Source organism: Acomys russatus, chromosome 6 (assembly GCF_903995435.1).
Source record: "Acomys russatus chromosome 6, mAcoRus1.1, whole genome shotgun sequence".
Taxonomy (NCBI): domain Eukaryota; kingdom Metazoa; phylum Chordata; class Mammalia; order Rodentia; family Muridae; genus Acomys; species Acomys russatus.
Genome location: NC_067142.1, coordinates 82520124 through 82534019, shown reverse-complemented (window position 1 = coordinate 82534019; position 13896 = coordinate 82520124). Strand labels below are relative to the sequence as shown.

The 13896-nt window shown below is 42.0% G+C and overlaps 1 protein-coding gene across 1 annotated transcript in view; it reads right to left on the bottom strand.

Moving 5' to 3' along the window:
• Positions 1–13896, bottom strand: part of Ush2a (usherin) — a 696795-nt gene that overhangs the window by 477374 nt on the left and 205525 nt on the right. The window contains exon 20 of the mRNA XM_051148119.1: positions 9872–10093. Coding sequence (XP_051004076.1) covers positions 9872–10093 — 222 coding nt within the window. The remainder of the gene's footprint in view (positions 1–9871; positions 10094–13896) is intronic.

Sequence of the window (13896 nt, the reverse complement as noted above, 5' to 3'; positions counted from 1 at the left end):
GCCTAGCAGGTTGGAAAATGGAGCCTTGCATCTTAAGTGATCTGAACAAGAGGGGGAAAAGTGGAGGTATGGTTACAGCACACCCAGATATTGAAACTGAGCCAGTAAATGGAGAGCCGAGGCATAGGGCAGGTAAGCCTCCAGGAAAGAAGGATGCTAGAAGTTGGTTGGTTTGCTAAAATGAAATGCATAGTCATGGGTATGTGGAAGAGAAAGGTCATAAAAATAGTGTCATCAAGAGGCATATGTTTTGGATATGTATGTGTGAAATGAAGGGCCAATCCTTCAAGTCCCAGTTTACAGGACACCTGCCTTAAGAATGTGCCAACAATCACCCAGGTGTGGCCTGTCAGTCCTGTGGCTGGCTCCCTGCACTGACATCTATTGAGAACCCATGAGCAACATGGAGAAGGATTAAGACCAGGAGGGTGGACTTACACGATCTGTATACACCATGATGGCAGAGAGATTCTACCCTTGGCGAGTCTGACACAGGCACCTGTATGGTGACTTTGTCAACTACCTTCTGCGCCAGCCTGTGAGCGTCAGTACCCCCAATGCCCTTGAAGTAGACTCAATCGTCACGACACTGTGAGTCAATTTACTAGCATTGGTCACTGGTGTTCATAAACCACTTTCAAGATTAAAAATGGTTTTTATTGCTCTGCATATGTTTATTACGACTGCCATCTTAAACCTATTGCCGAAATGATTTGTATAGGTAAAAGTGTCAAATATTCATTAACCGCAAAGTTTTAATAAGCCTGGGATTCTAAGCTAAGAGACGTGTGACAATCTGCCTTCTAGCAACAGACTGATTAACAATGGCGGAGCAGACAACAACCATTGAGCTAACATGTGTCTATAACAGCAACTTCACCACTGATTAAGTCTTATTAATTGTCTCGTTTTGTCTCAGTGTTACCCAGTTTTAATATATCTATGTCTACATGGAAATCTAAGATATTCCAAGCAAACTTAATTGTCACTCTACATCACTAATGCCTTCCTTCAATAAGATGGCGTCTAAAATGTGTGACATATTCTAACGCATAATAAATTTTATTGTTAAGTAATCCTTATAGCTATGTAATCCTCCTTAAGGATTATTCCTTTGCTATCATTCAGTTTGTTCTTTAATCTATGAGCATTTTTTTTTGACATTTGGTGTGTACTTTACACTCTATAAGTAATACTGTTGAAACGATCAGAAGATAGTCATAATTTCAGTCTATGAAAAACACAGTAGCAAACAGCCCATTTCAACAGAGTGTGGTAAGGGCTAAGGCAGAGACATTCATAATTTTTGTAGAAAGTACATAAAAGATATCTGTAACCTGGATTTGGCATGAGGGAAAGGTGAGGGCTGCTGGGGAAGTCTTTAGAGAAGCACTAAAGCTAGAACTGCAATGACAAGTAGCAGCTTGCTAGATAGGACGATGTCGATGGGCTTTCAAGGATGGAGAGAATGGTGCCAGGCAAGAACAGCAGTATGTCCCTAGACGTGAGCATCCTAGAGAATGGAATACATTCAGGCAAAGCATCTGGACCCAAAGATGAGCTGGGTGGAAAAGCAAGAAATAAGAGGGTGGAGTAAGAGGCTGAGCGGCAGCAAGAGCTGAGAGTCGTGCAGAGCTGAGAACATAGTAAAAGATGATAAAGAATGGGAGCAGAAAAGTGACCAATTAGAGAATGGCCGAAAGATGACACTGAATAGAGAGGCACACACAGGTCAGATCTGGGCCACAGCTAAAGATAAGAGTTCTAAGACATGGATAAGAGGAGTGGCCAGAGCAAGACCAAGTGCTCAAAGGTGAGCCCCCTTCATAGAGCCCCACCTCAGGGGCTGAGGTGGGGTTCATTAATCATTCACACAGGTGTTCCAGATGATCCATTATGTCTCCCAAAAAGTAAGCTTTACTTGTGGAAACAAGTGAGTGGATTATACCTAAAGGGCAATTTAGATGTCACATATCTGTGCAGGCGTCCCATCTCTATCTCTGGAGTCTGCAATGCTCCTCCTGTGAAGTTGTGCTCCACATCAAAGACCTAAGTGGTGACTACTCCTCAGCCAAGAGTGTGAGAGTAACTGGGCTTCCCCTCCGGAGCCCATGAACCAAAGTTCCAGGGGCACATCTGCAGCCCCTGTAATAGACATGTGTACATACTGTCTGGATAATATTACTTGAGACCTCCTCACATGAGTAGAACTGTGGGCACAGGATCTCCCAAAACATCTTCCCAGGACACTGAAATCATCCTGGAAGTGTAGAGCATTTCCATGGTGATATGATTTGGAACCTGTTGTAAATAACAATGAAAAACTTTACCCTGTTATGGAAGCCTAATGTAAAAGTAAATATCACGCCTTAAGCATTTACAGTTACTTATTTGGAAAACATATGTCGGTTAGTTTACTTTATAAAATCAAAGGGCAAGCCTCCATGACCACAGGAAGCATTAGACTTCTTGTCTGTTTCAAGTCTCTCTATACTCACTGATACGAAGTAATTATCCTGTATTATACTAATGTAGAATGATATTAGGATACACAAATGTGTTAAGAGAAGTGAAGTATTTGGGAAGATACCAGAATGATCCCCCAACACCTCATTTGAAAGTCACCAGACAGTTCGAGCAGGTACATCAGAGCATGTGTTCATGAGTGTGACATGAGCATGTGTCAACATTTATGCAGTGTAGAAACAACATATCTGTTTATTGATAAAAGAGATGCAACATACACTGTGGGTCAGCAGAGTCAATTCATAGAGTATGCAGTGAGTCAAGTGAAAATATTACTTCCTACTGACAGGATTGTCTTGACAGCTTGCCTTATTGGCAGCTAAAATTATTATATATAATACATATATATGTATGTATATATTACTGAAAACCAATGCCAGGGCCTTGCTCTTGCTACATACTTTATCTACCACCACTGAGATAAAACTTCAATAATTAAAAATAAAATAATAATGTAATTTAAAATAAAATTTTAAATTAGTATATTAGAGAAAGAACAATATAATAAAAAAATCACCAAGTGAAGGCTTTGATGTGAAGGCTTAAACACAGGTCTTCATAACTCAGCCTTTATGATGCACTTGGTGAGCTGGAATAAATGGCTCCTCCTCCTTGTGCTGTTATTGCAATGATGCAAGCATTTCCTGAGCCCTTATTTAGACTGACTTAGAAGTTTGTTCCTGAGATGCCCAGTTACACAGCATAGTCTGACTTCTGCTATTCTGAGGTGATCACATGGACCCTGGTTGCTCAGGCTATAGAGGTCTGAACTCAACCAGACACACTCATCTGCTCCGGTTCTGTCACCATCAATACATAGTCTGAAGGCCACTGCTCCTTGACTTTCCTGCCGCATGCTCTTAGTTTTTCTTTTTGTTGTCACTATTCATGTTTCTCTAACAGCTTGGCCACAAAGTAGATCCATAGATTTGTTTTCCAATAATGAAAGCCCATATCAAATATTAAAGGTTAAGCAAAATTTGTAACTGAAATCTATCTTATAAAACCTTAGGTCACTTTTATTCTTTCTTATTTCTTAAAGCACATTCTGATCAAATTGCTTGCTTACGCTATAAGGAAAACAAATACAGGGACATCAAGGGTGTTGAAGGTCAGAATTAATGTGCTTTCCCTAATCACTGTATCTGAAGACGGCTACCTAACTTGTACCTTCACTCTAACTGCTTATAATCAGGGTTGTTTTAATGAAGTACTTAAATGCCCCAATCACAAAAAAATAATAATAAAGGATAAAAGCCATACAGTACAAGGCATAAAATGTATGCCTTTAAGGACTATTGATTTGGGTGGGGAGTATTTCTTTTTTTTGTACTTGCTAATTACTTGTGTCTTGCATCCCGAAGTATCTTTGATTAGGCATTTTGGGGAAGGTAAGTACTTGAGACAAACATGAATGACAATCATTTGGTGTCCTTGAGTATCTAAAGAAAAGATAGAGTGTCATGGGCAGGATACCGAGCATTAGTGGCCACATTTCTCCTGAAGACAAATAAAATGGAATCGCATGCAGATGCTTGTGTGCCCACATCTCCCCAGGGGCTGCTACAAAGATTTCCCCAAAGGCAGTCACTGCTTCCTGGGCACGGTCAGCAGCAGAGAGAGCTTAAAAGGCTGGAGCGATTGGCATCCTGACATGACGGCAGTCAAACCTTCCCTCAAATGGCCACAGACTCGATTTACCAACGGGGACAAAGGTGTGAGAGGGGAAGTCACCTTTGGAATGCCAGTCTGAGCTGATTTCAGTGCTTTACCTTTACGTGGAAGGAACAAAATTTTTTTATGTAAAGCAAATAGGTTCACTCTGCACTCCTGAGGGAAATGCTGAACAGGAATATGATTCCCTTCCTATGTGCAGCATGTAAAGATACCCTATTTGAGTTGGGCAGGGCGGGGAAGATACTGGTCCAGGGAGAAAAAGTACTGTTGGCTGCATGCAAGCAGGGGGCAATACTTCAAAGTGCCTGGATGGTTGCCCAATTGTAATATTATCAAATAGTTTTCAATTTGCTCTTTCTATATGCCCCATTGAATTCACTCCAAGAACAAAATATTTGTTTTATGTCGATGCATTGTCCATATCACAGTTTTCAGATCAGTAGAGAAGAGGAATTTACATGAATCCTAAGTTATAGACATCATATTCCATTAGAAAAATCAAAACACAGGTTGACTTGAAATTCCTGAGGTTTGGAGTAGTGAGATGGCTCAGTGGTTATGAGTGTACACTAATGTTGCAGAGGCCCAAGTTTGGTTATCAGCACCTGTATTGCAGATCACAATCACGTGAAACTCCAGCGCTAGGAACTCTGATGCCCTCTTCTGACCACCACACACACGGTGCACATATAGTAACACTCAAGCACATAGACACATAAAATGAAACTTAAGTAAGCTTGCAAAAATATTTGCCCGAGTTTTAAAGAACCTGATGCTTTGGCAGTGACCCGTTTGTATCTGAGGTGACAGCATATTACTTCATAGCCACAGAACTGGAGCTTGAGGAACTCAAAACATTTACCTCTGACACAGACCTCAGTTTAGTTGATGTGGAATGTTTGAGCTTATGCCCAGTTGTCTTCTCAGTATCAGATCCATTTAGCTTTAATAAGATCCATTAGATTCATAAGATTCATTAGATCCATTTAGCTTTCATATTCATAAAGACATGAAGCTAACATTAGTAGCAAATTCAGACATCACATCTGAAGTATAGACAATTCCATATAATTTATCCCAGATCTAACACATAGTCAAACCTATCTCGGATCCACAAGAATGAATGAATACAGCACTCACTGATTTTTAAGGCAATGTTCCAGAACATTCTTAGAAAAGCCCCCACTTATAGTAGGCATTTGAATATTATCAACTGCGTGGCAGCTTGTAGTTGGTGTTTAAAGAAAGATGAGCAGCATGTGTTCGGGTACAATGTATTAGCTGGACTGTGCCATTCCATTCATCGTATCCTACCTGCAAGTAATTAACACACAGTGCAAGTGTGCCAAATGTAAAGAAAAGGGAACAGCCACAGAAAAGCGTAAGTCTGTCCAGATGCATTCAGCTAATAGCTAATGCAGCACAGGCCTACAATGAGTGCCTTTACTCTGCTTCCAAAGTCCTCACTTTATTCCTAAAGACGCGAAGGAGCTAATACATGGTCACGAATTCATACTGAGATATAAGTGACGATATGATAATGTATTCAGCCTAAGGATTAGAGCCTTGAAAAGCCCATGTGTCAGAAAACAAAACAATACAAGCATGTCTGAAAGAACAAAGCTTAATCGGGCTCATTATTTTGCTTGAAGGTTGAATTCATAATCCTGATCTTAATGGTTTTTAATATTAAGCAGCATTTGGAACCTATATCTGTGTGCTTGCTTTGCTTTCATGTTGTCAGGTATAAATTTGGAAGAGCATATGTGCAGGAGATCTATGGTGTCTTTAAGCAGCAATGAGAGTTGAGACTTGAACACACTGCTCCTGATCCTGGAATGTGTTATGTGCACAGTTACACAACCGTTATCAATGGGGCAGGAGGAGATGATCGGTATTTCCCCCAGATAAGCCTATCATGGTACACAGTACCAGATATTTGCCCTGTGTTTAAAGTTTATTTCTCTTCTTGTTTGGAGAATTATTTTAGTGAGTGTTTCAGATTTTGTAAGAATAGCTAACACTAAGGAAAATCTTGGTTGCCTTGAAATGAAGAACAGTAGCAGATAGGCCATATTCAGGACCACAGAGATTAGCTCATTGGATTGGACACAGAACATGACAACTGCAAAAAACTACAGACACCTGTGAGCTGGCTCCCCTTGCCACCCAGCAGCCTAGCTCCTTATAGCTCCATGGAACTAATTTCCAGGCAGGAAAATTCACCTTCAGATGTCCTTGGAGACATGATAAATAAATAAACAAGCAAGCAAATCTGGTGGAACTTAGTTCATTACCAACAAAGTAACCAAAACATGACACCAAACAGTGCAGAGCTACTGGCTCAGACCTTTCTGGGAAGTGACAGTTTTCCTCCTCCTCAGAATCACTACTTTTATGTAGTTCTTATTTCCTAACTTTGGATGAACAGTCTTCAGAAATTTCCTTTCGTAGTGCAGCCAAGCCCCAGCGCTTGGTTCAGAAACAGTTCAGCGCCTGACTCGAACTCAAATTCATCAACTGCAGCACCTGGGGCAAGTCACTTGCACATCATGCCTCGTGAGGGGGCTGTATTTCTGTGGGGCACAGGCAGGACTAAATACATTACTGTTAGTTACTGTTAGTTCTTTTTAGGGAAGGTGGACATTAAGGAACGCTGGGAAGTTGGCTTTGAGGGGCTGGGGAGACAGTTCGGGTCAGCACAGCAAGCATGTGGAGTTCAGTTCAAAACACAGACTTCACAAGTGAAGAAGAAATAAAAGCTAGGCAGGGTGGCCTGCCCTTGTACTTCCAGAGCTGGAGAAATGCTTCTGTCGGACTCCCTGGCCAGCCTGTGTAGTCTATTTGGTAAGTTCAAGGTCAGTCAGTGAGAGACCCTGTCTCAAAGAGCAGATGGATGGTGCCTCGTAAAGACATCTCTGGTTGTTCTCTGACCTATATACCATGCAACACACACACACACACACACACAAACCAGTAAGCATGTGAGTGCTTCTGCACACACCCCTCTCCAAACACAAAGGTAGTCTTGAAAACCTGTTCTAACTCACTAATTGAGTAAATGCATAAATGGAGATAAATGACCCATCTTACTAAAATAATAAAATCATTTAACCAAACCTGGCCATTAAGCCAGAGGATCAAACCAATTACGCAGGTTGTTTTAGTTATTAAAAGGAGGGCTGCAGAGATGGATCAGTAGTTAAAAGCGCTTTCTGCTCTTACAGGGACTGGAGTTCAATTCCCAGCACCCAGATGGGGGTGAGCATCACAACTGCCTATAGTTCCAGGGAGTCTGACTACATTCTTCCCTGTGTGGGCACCAGCATGCACATGCATATGCATGTAGCCACCCTCAGATACACACATGCATATAATATGTAAAAATACATAGAGAGAGGAAATAGGAGTCTTAAGTAACCTCAAGCCACTGGTACACCATAAAAATCAGCTTTTTCCCCTCCTTTTCTCAGGAAAACGAATGCTCTGGGGAGCAGTCTGGGATGCACACCCCACACATATTCTCTGTGCAGCTGGAGCCTGTGAGGCAGACAGAAGGATCTTGCTTAGTGAGGCCAGTGTTCATGGCTTAAGTTCTTTAAAGAGGAATTTGGAAATGTTCCCAGACGCTGCATCTGCCCCTGGACCTTGCACCTCAGAGGATAAGGCTGGTAAGAGAAACAGCAAGGATGACTAAATTTATTAGGAATGGACGGGCCACTCGATCTTTCAGAGGAGCATCAGTAGGCGAGCCCATCAAGAGCCTGTCTGTTGGCTGGCCTGCAAATGCAGTCTGACTTACAGCAGCAGCAGGACGCGGCTGAATGAAGACAGAATGTTATTTCCTGCGCAAAATGCATCCTAAGCCAAATGCTCAACCAGGGGCACGGCTTCTATTTCTATTTGAGGAAAAGAGCCCATCGCTGGGATTCCTTCTTACAATCTGCTCTGACTTTTTCTCCCTTATTAAAATTAGCAGAAGTTCAGTGTGTTGGGGAACTTGGATTCAATTTTTAATTATGATGATTTTGATGTGTGGGGAAAATAGTTAAGCACGCATTAATCTCAATATATCTCAGCTAACAGGTAATCATGATTTACGACAAGCATGCTTCGGCAGCCAGTCTCACCCATAATCCAACTGTTTACTCCTTTAGGTAAAATTAAAAAAAAGTGACATTTGATTTTTCTAGCTCAAATTTAATTTCATTGTAATGTACTGGAATTTACACATATAATATTTATGAAATATGGTATTTTACCATTTTTTCATGGATTAAACAAATATCTGCATTTATGTAATAATGTCAACCTCATACGTTGTGTACTTAGTGTGTGTGTGTGTGTGTGTGTGTGTGTGTGTGTGTGTGGGTGTGGGTGCATGTGTCTGTGTGTTGTTTCATGTGTGTGAGAGTGGGCACTAATGTCATGATAAGCATGCAGAGGTCATAGGACAACTTCTAGTGTGGCTCCTCATCAGTCGTCCACTTTGTTTGAGGAAGGTTCTCCGTGTAGTTTACGCGTGCACAGGCCAGGTGAGCTGTCCCGAAGCTTCTGGCTGTGCTCATCTCCAGCACCCGTCATGCCACATAGGGCCACACAAGCAAGAGGCGCAATCTGTTTTTATTTTAAAATTTCACAGACTTACTGTGATGGTTTGAATGATATCGGCCCTTATACCTTCTTACAATTACATGCTTAGTCCCCAGTTGATGAGCTGTCAGGCAAGGAAGGGTTCAGAGGCGTGAACTTGTTGCGGGAAGAGAGTGCCTCTAGCAGTGGGGTTTGAGGTATCACAAGCCCAGGCCAGGCCTACTGGCTATCGCTCTGGCTGCTGTCTGAGGATCAGGTTGCTGCTCTCAGCTCCTTCCCTAGCACCATGCCTGCCTGTGTCCTGCCATGCTTCCTGCCATGATGACAGTGGACTAAGCCTCTGAAACTGTAAGCTGGCCCCAGTTAAATGGTTTCCTTTACCAGAGTCGTCTTGTCATGGTGTCTTGTTACAGCCATAAGCAGTGACTAAGGACTTCCTCTTTGCCTCGACATTACTCGAATCAATTCTCATGATTCAACGAGAAACTGCCGTCGCTGTTGTTTATGTCAAGCCTTCCTTGCAGCAGGAGCCTCCTTGGCTTCACCACAGTGTGTGCTTGGAGAAGGTGGCTTCCCTGAGATTCTTTTCCCCGATGCTTCCCACAGAGTAGGCGCGAGTAAGTTGTTGTGGCCTCAGCTACAAAGGTGGAAGTGAAACAACTATCGGGTATGTGATGCAACCTTCTACCCAGTTTAAGGGTAAATGTGTTTCTTCTGAGTCTTTTCACATGCTCTGCTGATCATGTGTTCTCAGTAGGCATGAGGCACTTCTCAAACCCTTCCACGAATGGGATGCAACCCACTAATACATTTTGATAGAGGCTGCCTGAGGACACACTTTGATCCAATGAGGCTGGCTTTCCCCTCTTTCTTTTTCTCACTTGCCTCCTATCTGCTCCCCCAAAACAATCCCAAAGAGATGGATGTGTTGACACAATCAGGCTACTGTTATAAAAAGGCTGAGCTCACATTTCTAAAAATAGCCACTATAAAAAATTCATTGTAAAGAGATATCAAAATAATAGACAACACCTTGGGGCGTAGCACTTCTCAAATATGTGTCAAATGCACTTACCTATAAAGTCTGGGTGAGCTGTTCTTGGAAATCTGCAGTAACCATCTCCCACAAAGCGGGTCCCCTTTGTCATAGCAGCCATGGGAGCTGGGAGAGAGGAGCTCCTCCTTTCTAGATGGTACAGAGGAGATGGGCCGTTGACTTCTGCAGGAGGGAGCCACCTGATATGGACTGTGGTGCTGTTGACTCCTGTCACCATTGGAGACATTAGCTGAGCAGGAGCTGAATGACATAGAAGGACATGATATGGCATAGGTAGAAATACCCCTGTGTACATCACACTTAAAGTCGAGCCAATTATAGTCATAGGTATCAACATAGTTCTATGTATGGAAAATAGAATGCAGAGTTGACCTCAAAGATGACTAAACAAAACATAAAATGACTAACAAATTCCTAACACAAAACATATACACACTGAGGAAGTATTTTTCTTAGAAATCATTTCTATTTTTTTTTCAAATAAGAGCTATTATAGCCACTATAGGTATCCTGAACCTTTGCATATATGCCTCTTGACTTCAATGGGCCCTTAGCTGGTTCTCTGTGTGAATATCTCTGGGTGAGAAGAAGTTGACTTCTTTAGAAAGTACTGAGCCCTCTTGAACTGTGGCTAGCCCATGACCAGCATTGCTAAGTGAGATAGAACCTGCTCTCCTGACGTGCACTGGCCTGAGACTGAGCAGGTGGCAAGCAGGAATGATTGGGAGAAGTGGGTTTCCATTAGCATGGTGTGTGAGTGACTTGCCCTAAGGATGCCCCAAACTGATTGCTAATGTAGGATTAATGATCGTAGGTTGCTAAATCATATTTATTTCATTTTTATCATTTTTTTTTTACCATACTTGGGGTTTAATCTAGAGGGATTCACACATGGTAGGCAAACACTCTACCTCTTGGCCATAGGCCCCGGCTGTAGCTTTCATACATATGAAATGGTATCAATGTGTACTTCCTGCCTAGGATGCAGTGAGAATAATCTTTGTATTCATAATCTCTCTTTCTCCTTCTCTCTCCCCCCACCCTTGGTAAGACAGTCATTTTTGTGTGTAATTTCCTGAGTTTTATTGTAGGCTTAGAACTGACAGAAATTAAAGCAGACAGAGAGGCACACTCCACTCCGAAGGCCAAACAGAACATCCAGTGTGCAGCATCTTACCAGTGCTCTGCTAACCAGTAAGCACAGTGGCTTCTGGGAACTACAGTAGCTGGGAGCACAGCTGGACCTGAGGTGACCATGCTACCAACCATGGCCTGAGACTTGGTCTCAGTGACTGCTCAATGACCACTGCTACAGACAGCGAGACCTGAATCCTGGATAGTGGCAACTCCTTGGAGCTGCTTAGAGATTGTACTAGTAATCAGTGGTTAAAATTTTTCCACGTAACTTGATGAAAAAAAAAAAAGTCAGACTAACAACTGAGTTATTGAAAACGAAGGCCAATGCTCAAGTACAGCATCTTCTTGTTTGTTTGTGATAGGCTTTATATATTTAGCCCTTCCTGGCCTTGAACTTGCTATGTAGACCAATCTTTCCTATAGCTCAAAATAACCCTCTTGCCTCTGCCTCCTGAGTACTGGAATTAAAAAAATGGAGCATCGTGTCCAGATTCAATGATTTCTTTATGCTTTAAACAGTTGTTAGCAGGCTAACTTCCCTACTTCAAGCATGTGGGATGAACTTGAGAGGCGAAAGTGAAGAAAGAGCAGAGCACAGCTATACCCAAGGCTTTTGACCAAGAACCCAAACTATGTTTATGGATCTTAATTTATACTTGTATTTACACAGCTTTGTACCACAACCACAACCACAACCACAACCACCACCACCACAACAAGAAAACATCTTTTGTTTCAAGAAACAAAGCGGTATGAGTGCAAGAGCTGAAATCCTTAAAGCATGACAGGAAATTCACCCTCAGAGCATAGAAAGAAATACTACTAGCTATCTTGAGATGCCCGCCAACTCTCTCAAGAGAAGCAGCCAGCTACACTTCTATTTCCACTTTCAGAAGGAGCAGAGCAAAAAGTTCATTGACTTAAATAGAAAATTAACAGCTGTATTCATCTGCTGCTGCAGGAATATGTGTGATATTTTTATATGTGTACAGGTTTTATATGCATGGCTTCTCGTGGTACTCTCTGCCAAAACATAGCTAAATGGGGTGTTTTCACTTGTCATTCTAATAATCCAAAACAAAATAACGAGATAAACCAGCCTGAAACTCTTTGTACCCAGCTTATGTTTGGAGTTGAAATTCTCTTTCCTGATTTTTCTCTGCCTGCCTATGCTTGGTTACAGGCTCAGATGGGCAGGAAGGCCCCACGTGGTTTTAGTCTTGAGGTCTACAATGCAATAAAAAGAACAATGGTCGCAATTCTCTTATAATCTGACTTTTGTATGTCTACACATGTGTGCATGTCCATGTGTTCCTCAGTTCCGTGTGTGTGTGTGTGTGTGTGTGTGTGTGTGTGTGTGTGTGTGTATGTGTGTACAAAAGGAGAATCTCAAGTATTATTACTCCACCCATGAACTCTGCCAATCCTTTGAGGCAGGGTGTCTTTACAGGCCTCCAGTGAAGGAGAGATCAATTAGGCTATCCTGGCTGGCCATGCAGCCACAGAAATAACCTTTCTCTCTCTCCTGGCCCTGGAATTACAAGCATACATCCTGCACTTTCAGGTGGCTTCTGGGGACCAAAATCTTCAGGTCCTTGTTTCTCTACTAAGTAAGCCATTACCTTCCACCTGCCCCTCTCTATGTTGCTAACAAGCTAAAAAATAAATACGTGAATTGTATTTGAGCCCTTCTGTAGTCACAGTTTCTGCTTTCTACATAGAATTCTTTAGCGTTTGGAGCACATGAACCTGAAGTTTTTAGTTAGAAAAATGCCATCTAGCTTATTCCCACTGATCCCCAAAAGAACTCTCTGAAATGAGGAATTGGTTTATATCTCCATTCTACTTAAACTAAATACCTGAAGTTTAGATAAATGTTAATCTTTCAGCACTGGATGAAAGCACTCCTTCCTCTGCAATCTCTTTCCCAAAGCCCCATGTGCTTAATTCCTTAAAACTCTACCAACCGAATGAGAGAAAGTGGTGAAACCGCGACCTGCCCCTCCTCAGAACCCTTTCCACCTTGATAACGCTATCCACGGCACTTCTTAATTAGAAATATAAAAGAAGGACTAAAAAGTAAAATAAAAAGGACCACAAAGGCACCTCATTAATTTACCAATGTCTTCTAAGGTGAGAGGTCAGTTTTGCCTTCATTCTGACAAACAGTTTAGAGACAAGGGGACTGCTACGTGGAGAGTCCACGGTGTCAGTAACAACTGTCCCAGCTGTAATGCAGAAGAATGTCTACTTCACAGAGAATCTTCCAGCAAGCAACTGGCAAGTTCTTGGTTAGTCTCCTCCAGAGGATGAGTTGAACTAGTAGAGTTGATGGCTTATCCTATTGCTTAAAAAAAAATCTAGATTTCCCACTGGTATGTTGAGGCCTCACACTGTGGTGTCAAGCATGGTTCTTTGCCAGGTGGGTACCCTACTGAGCTATGCTTTTCATGGCTCCTCCACATCCAGGAGAGGAAATTGAGTGGAGCTGTCAATCAATTAAACTGGACACACACACACATACACACACACACACACACACACACACACACACACACACAGAGAGAGAGAGAGAGAGAGAGAGAGAGAGAGAGAGAGAGAGAGAGATTAGAGTAAGGATGGCCTATTTGTCAGATTGTCAAAACACAGACACACAAATACGTTTTTGAAATAATTTGTAACCATGGCAGAGAAAATGAAAAGATAGCTCTGAGCAAAGGAAACAACTCTAGACTTTCAGAGATATTTACACTAATTTCCTATGCTACAAATACTGCAGCAAGATCATTCAAACTTTATAGCATTTGCCCGTGTTTTCTCATCTACAAATTGAAAAGGATTTTCAACACAATACATTAACTATCTACCTTATCTTTTTGAGATAGACTCTCATTAATCCTGGTTCT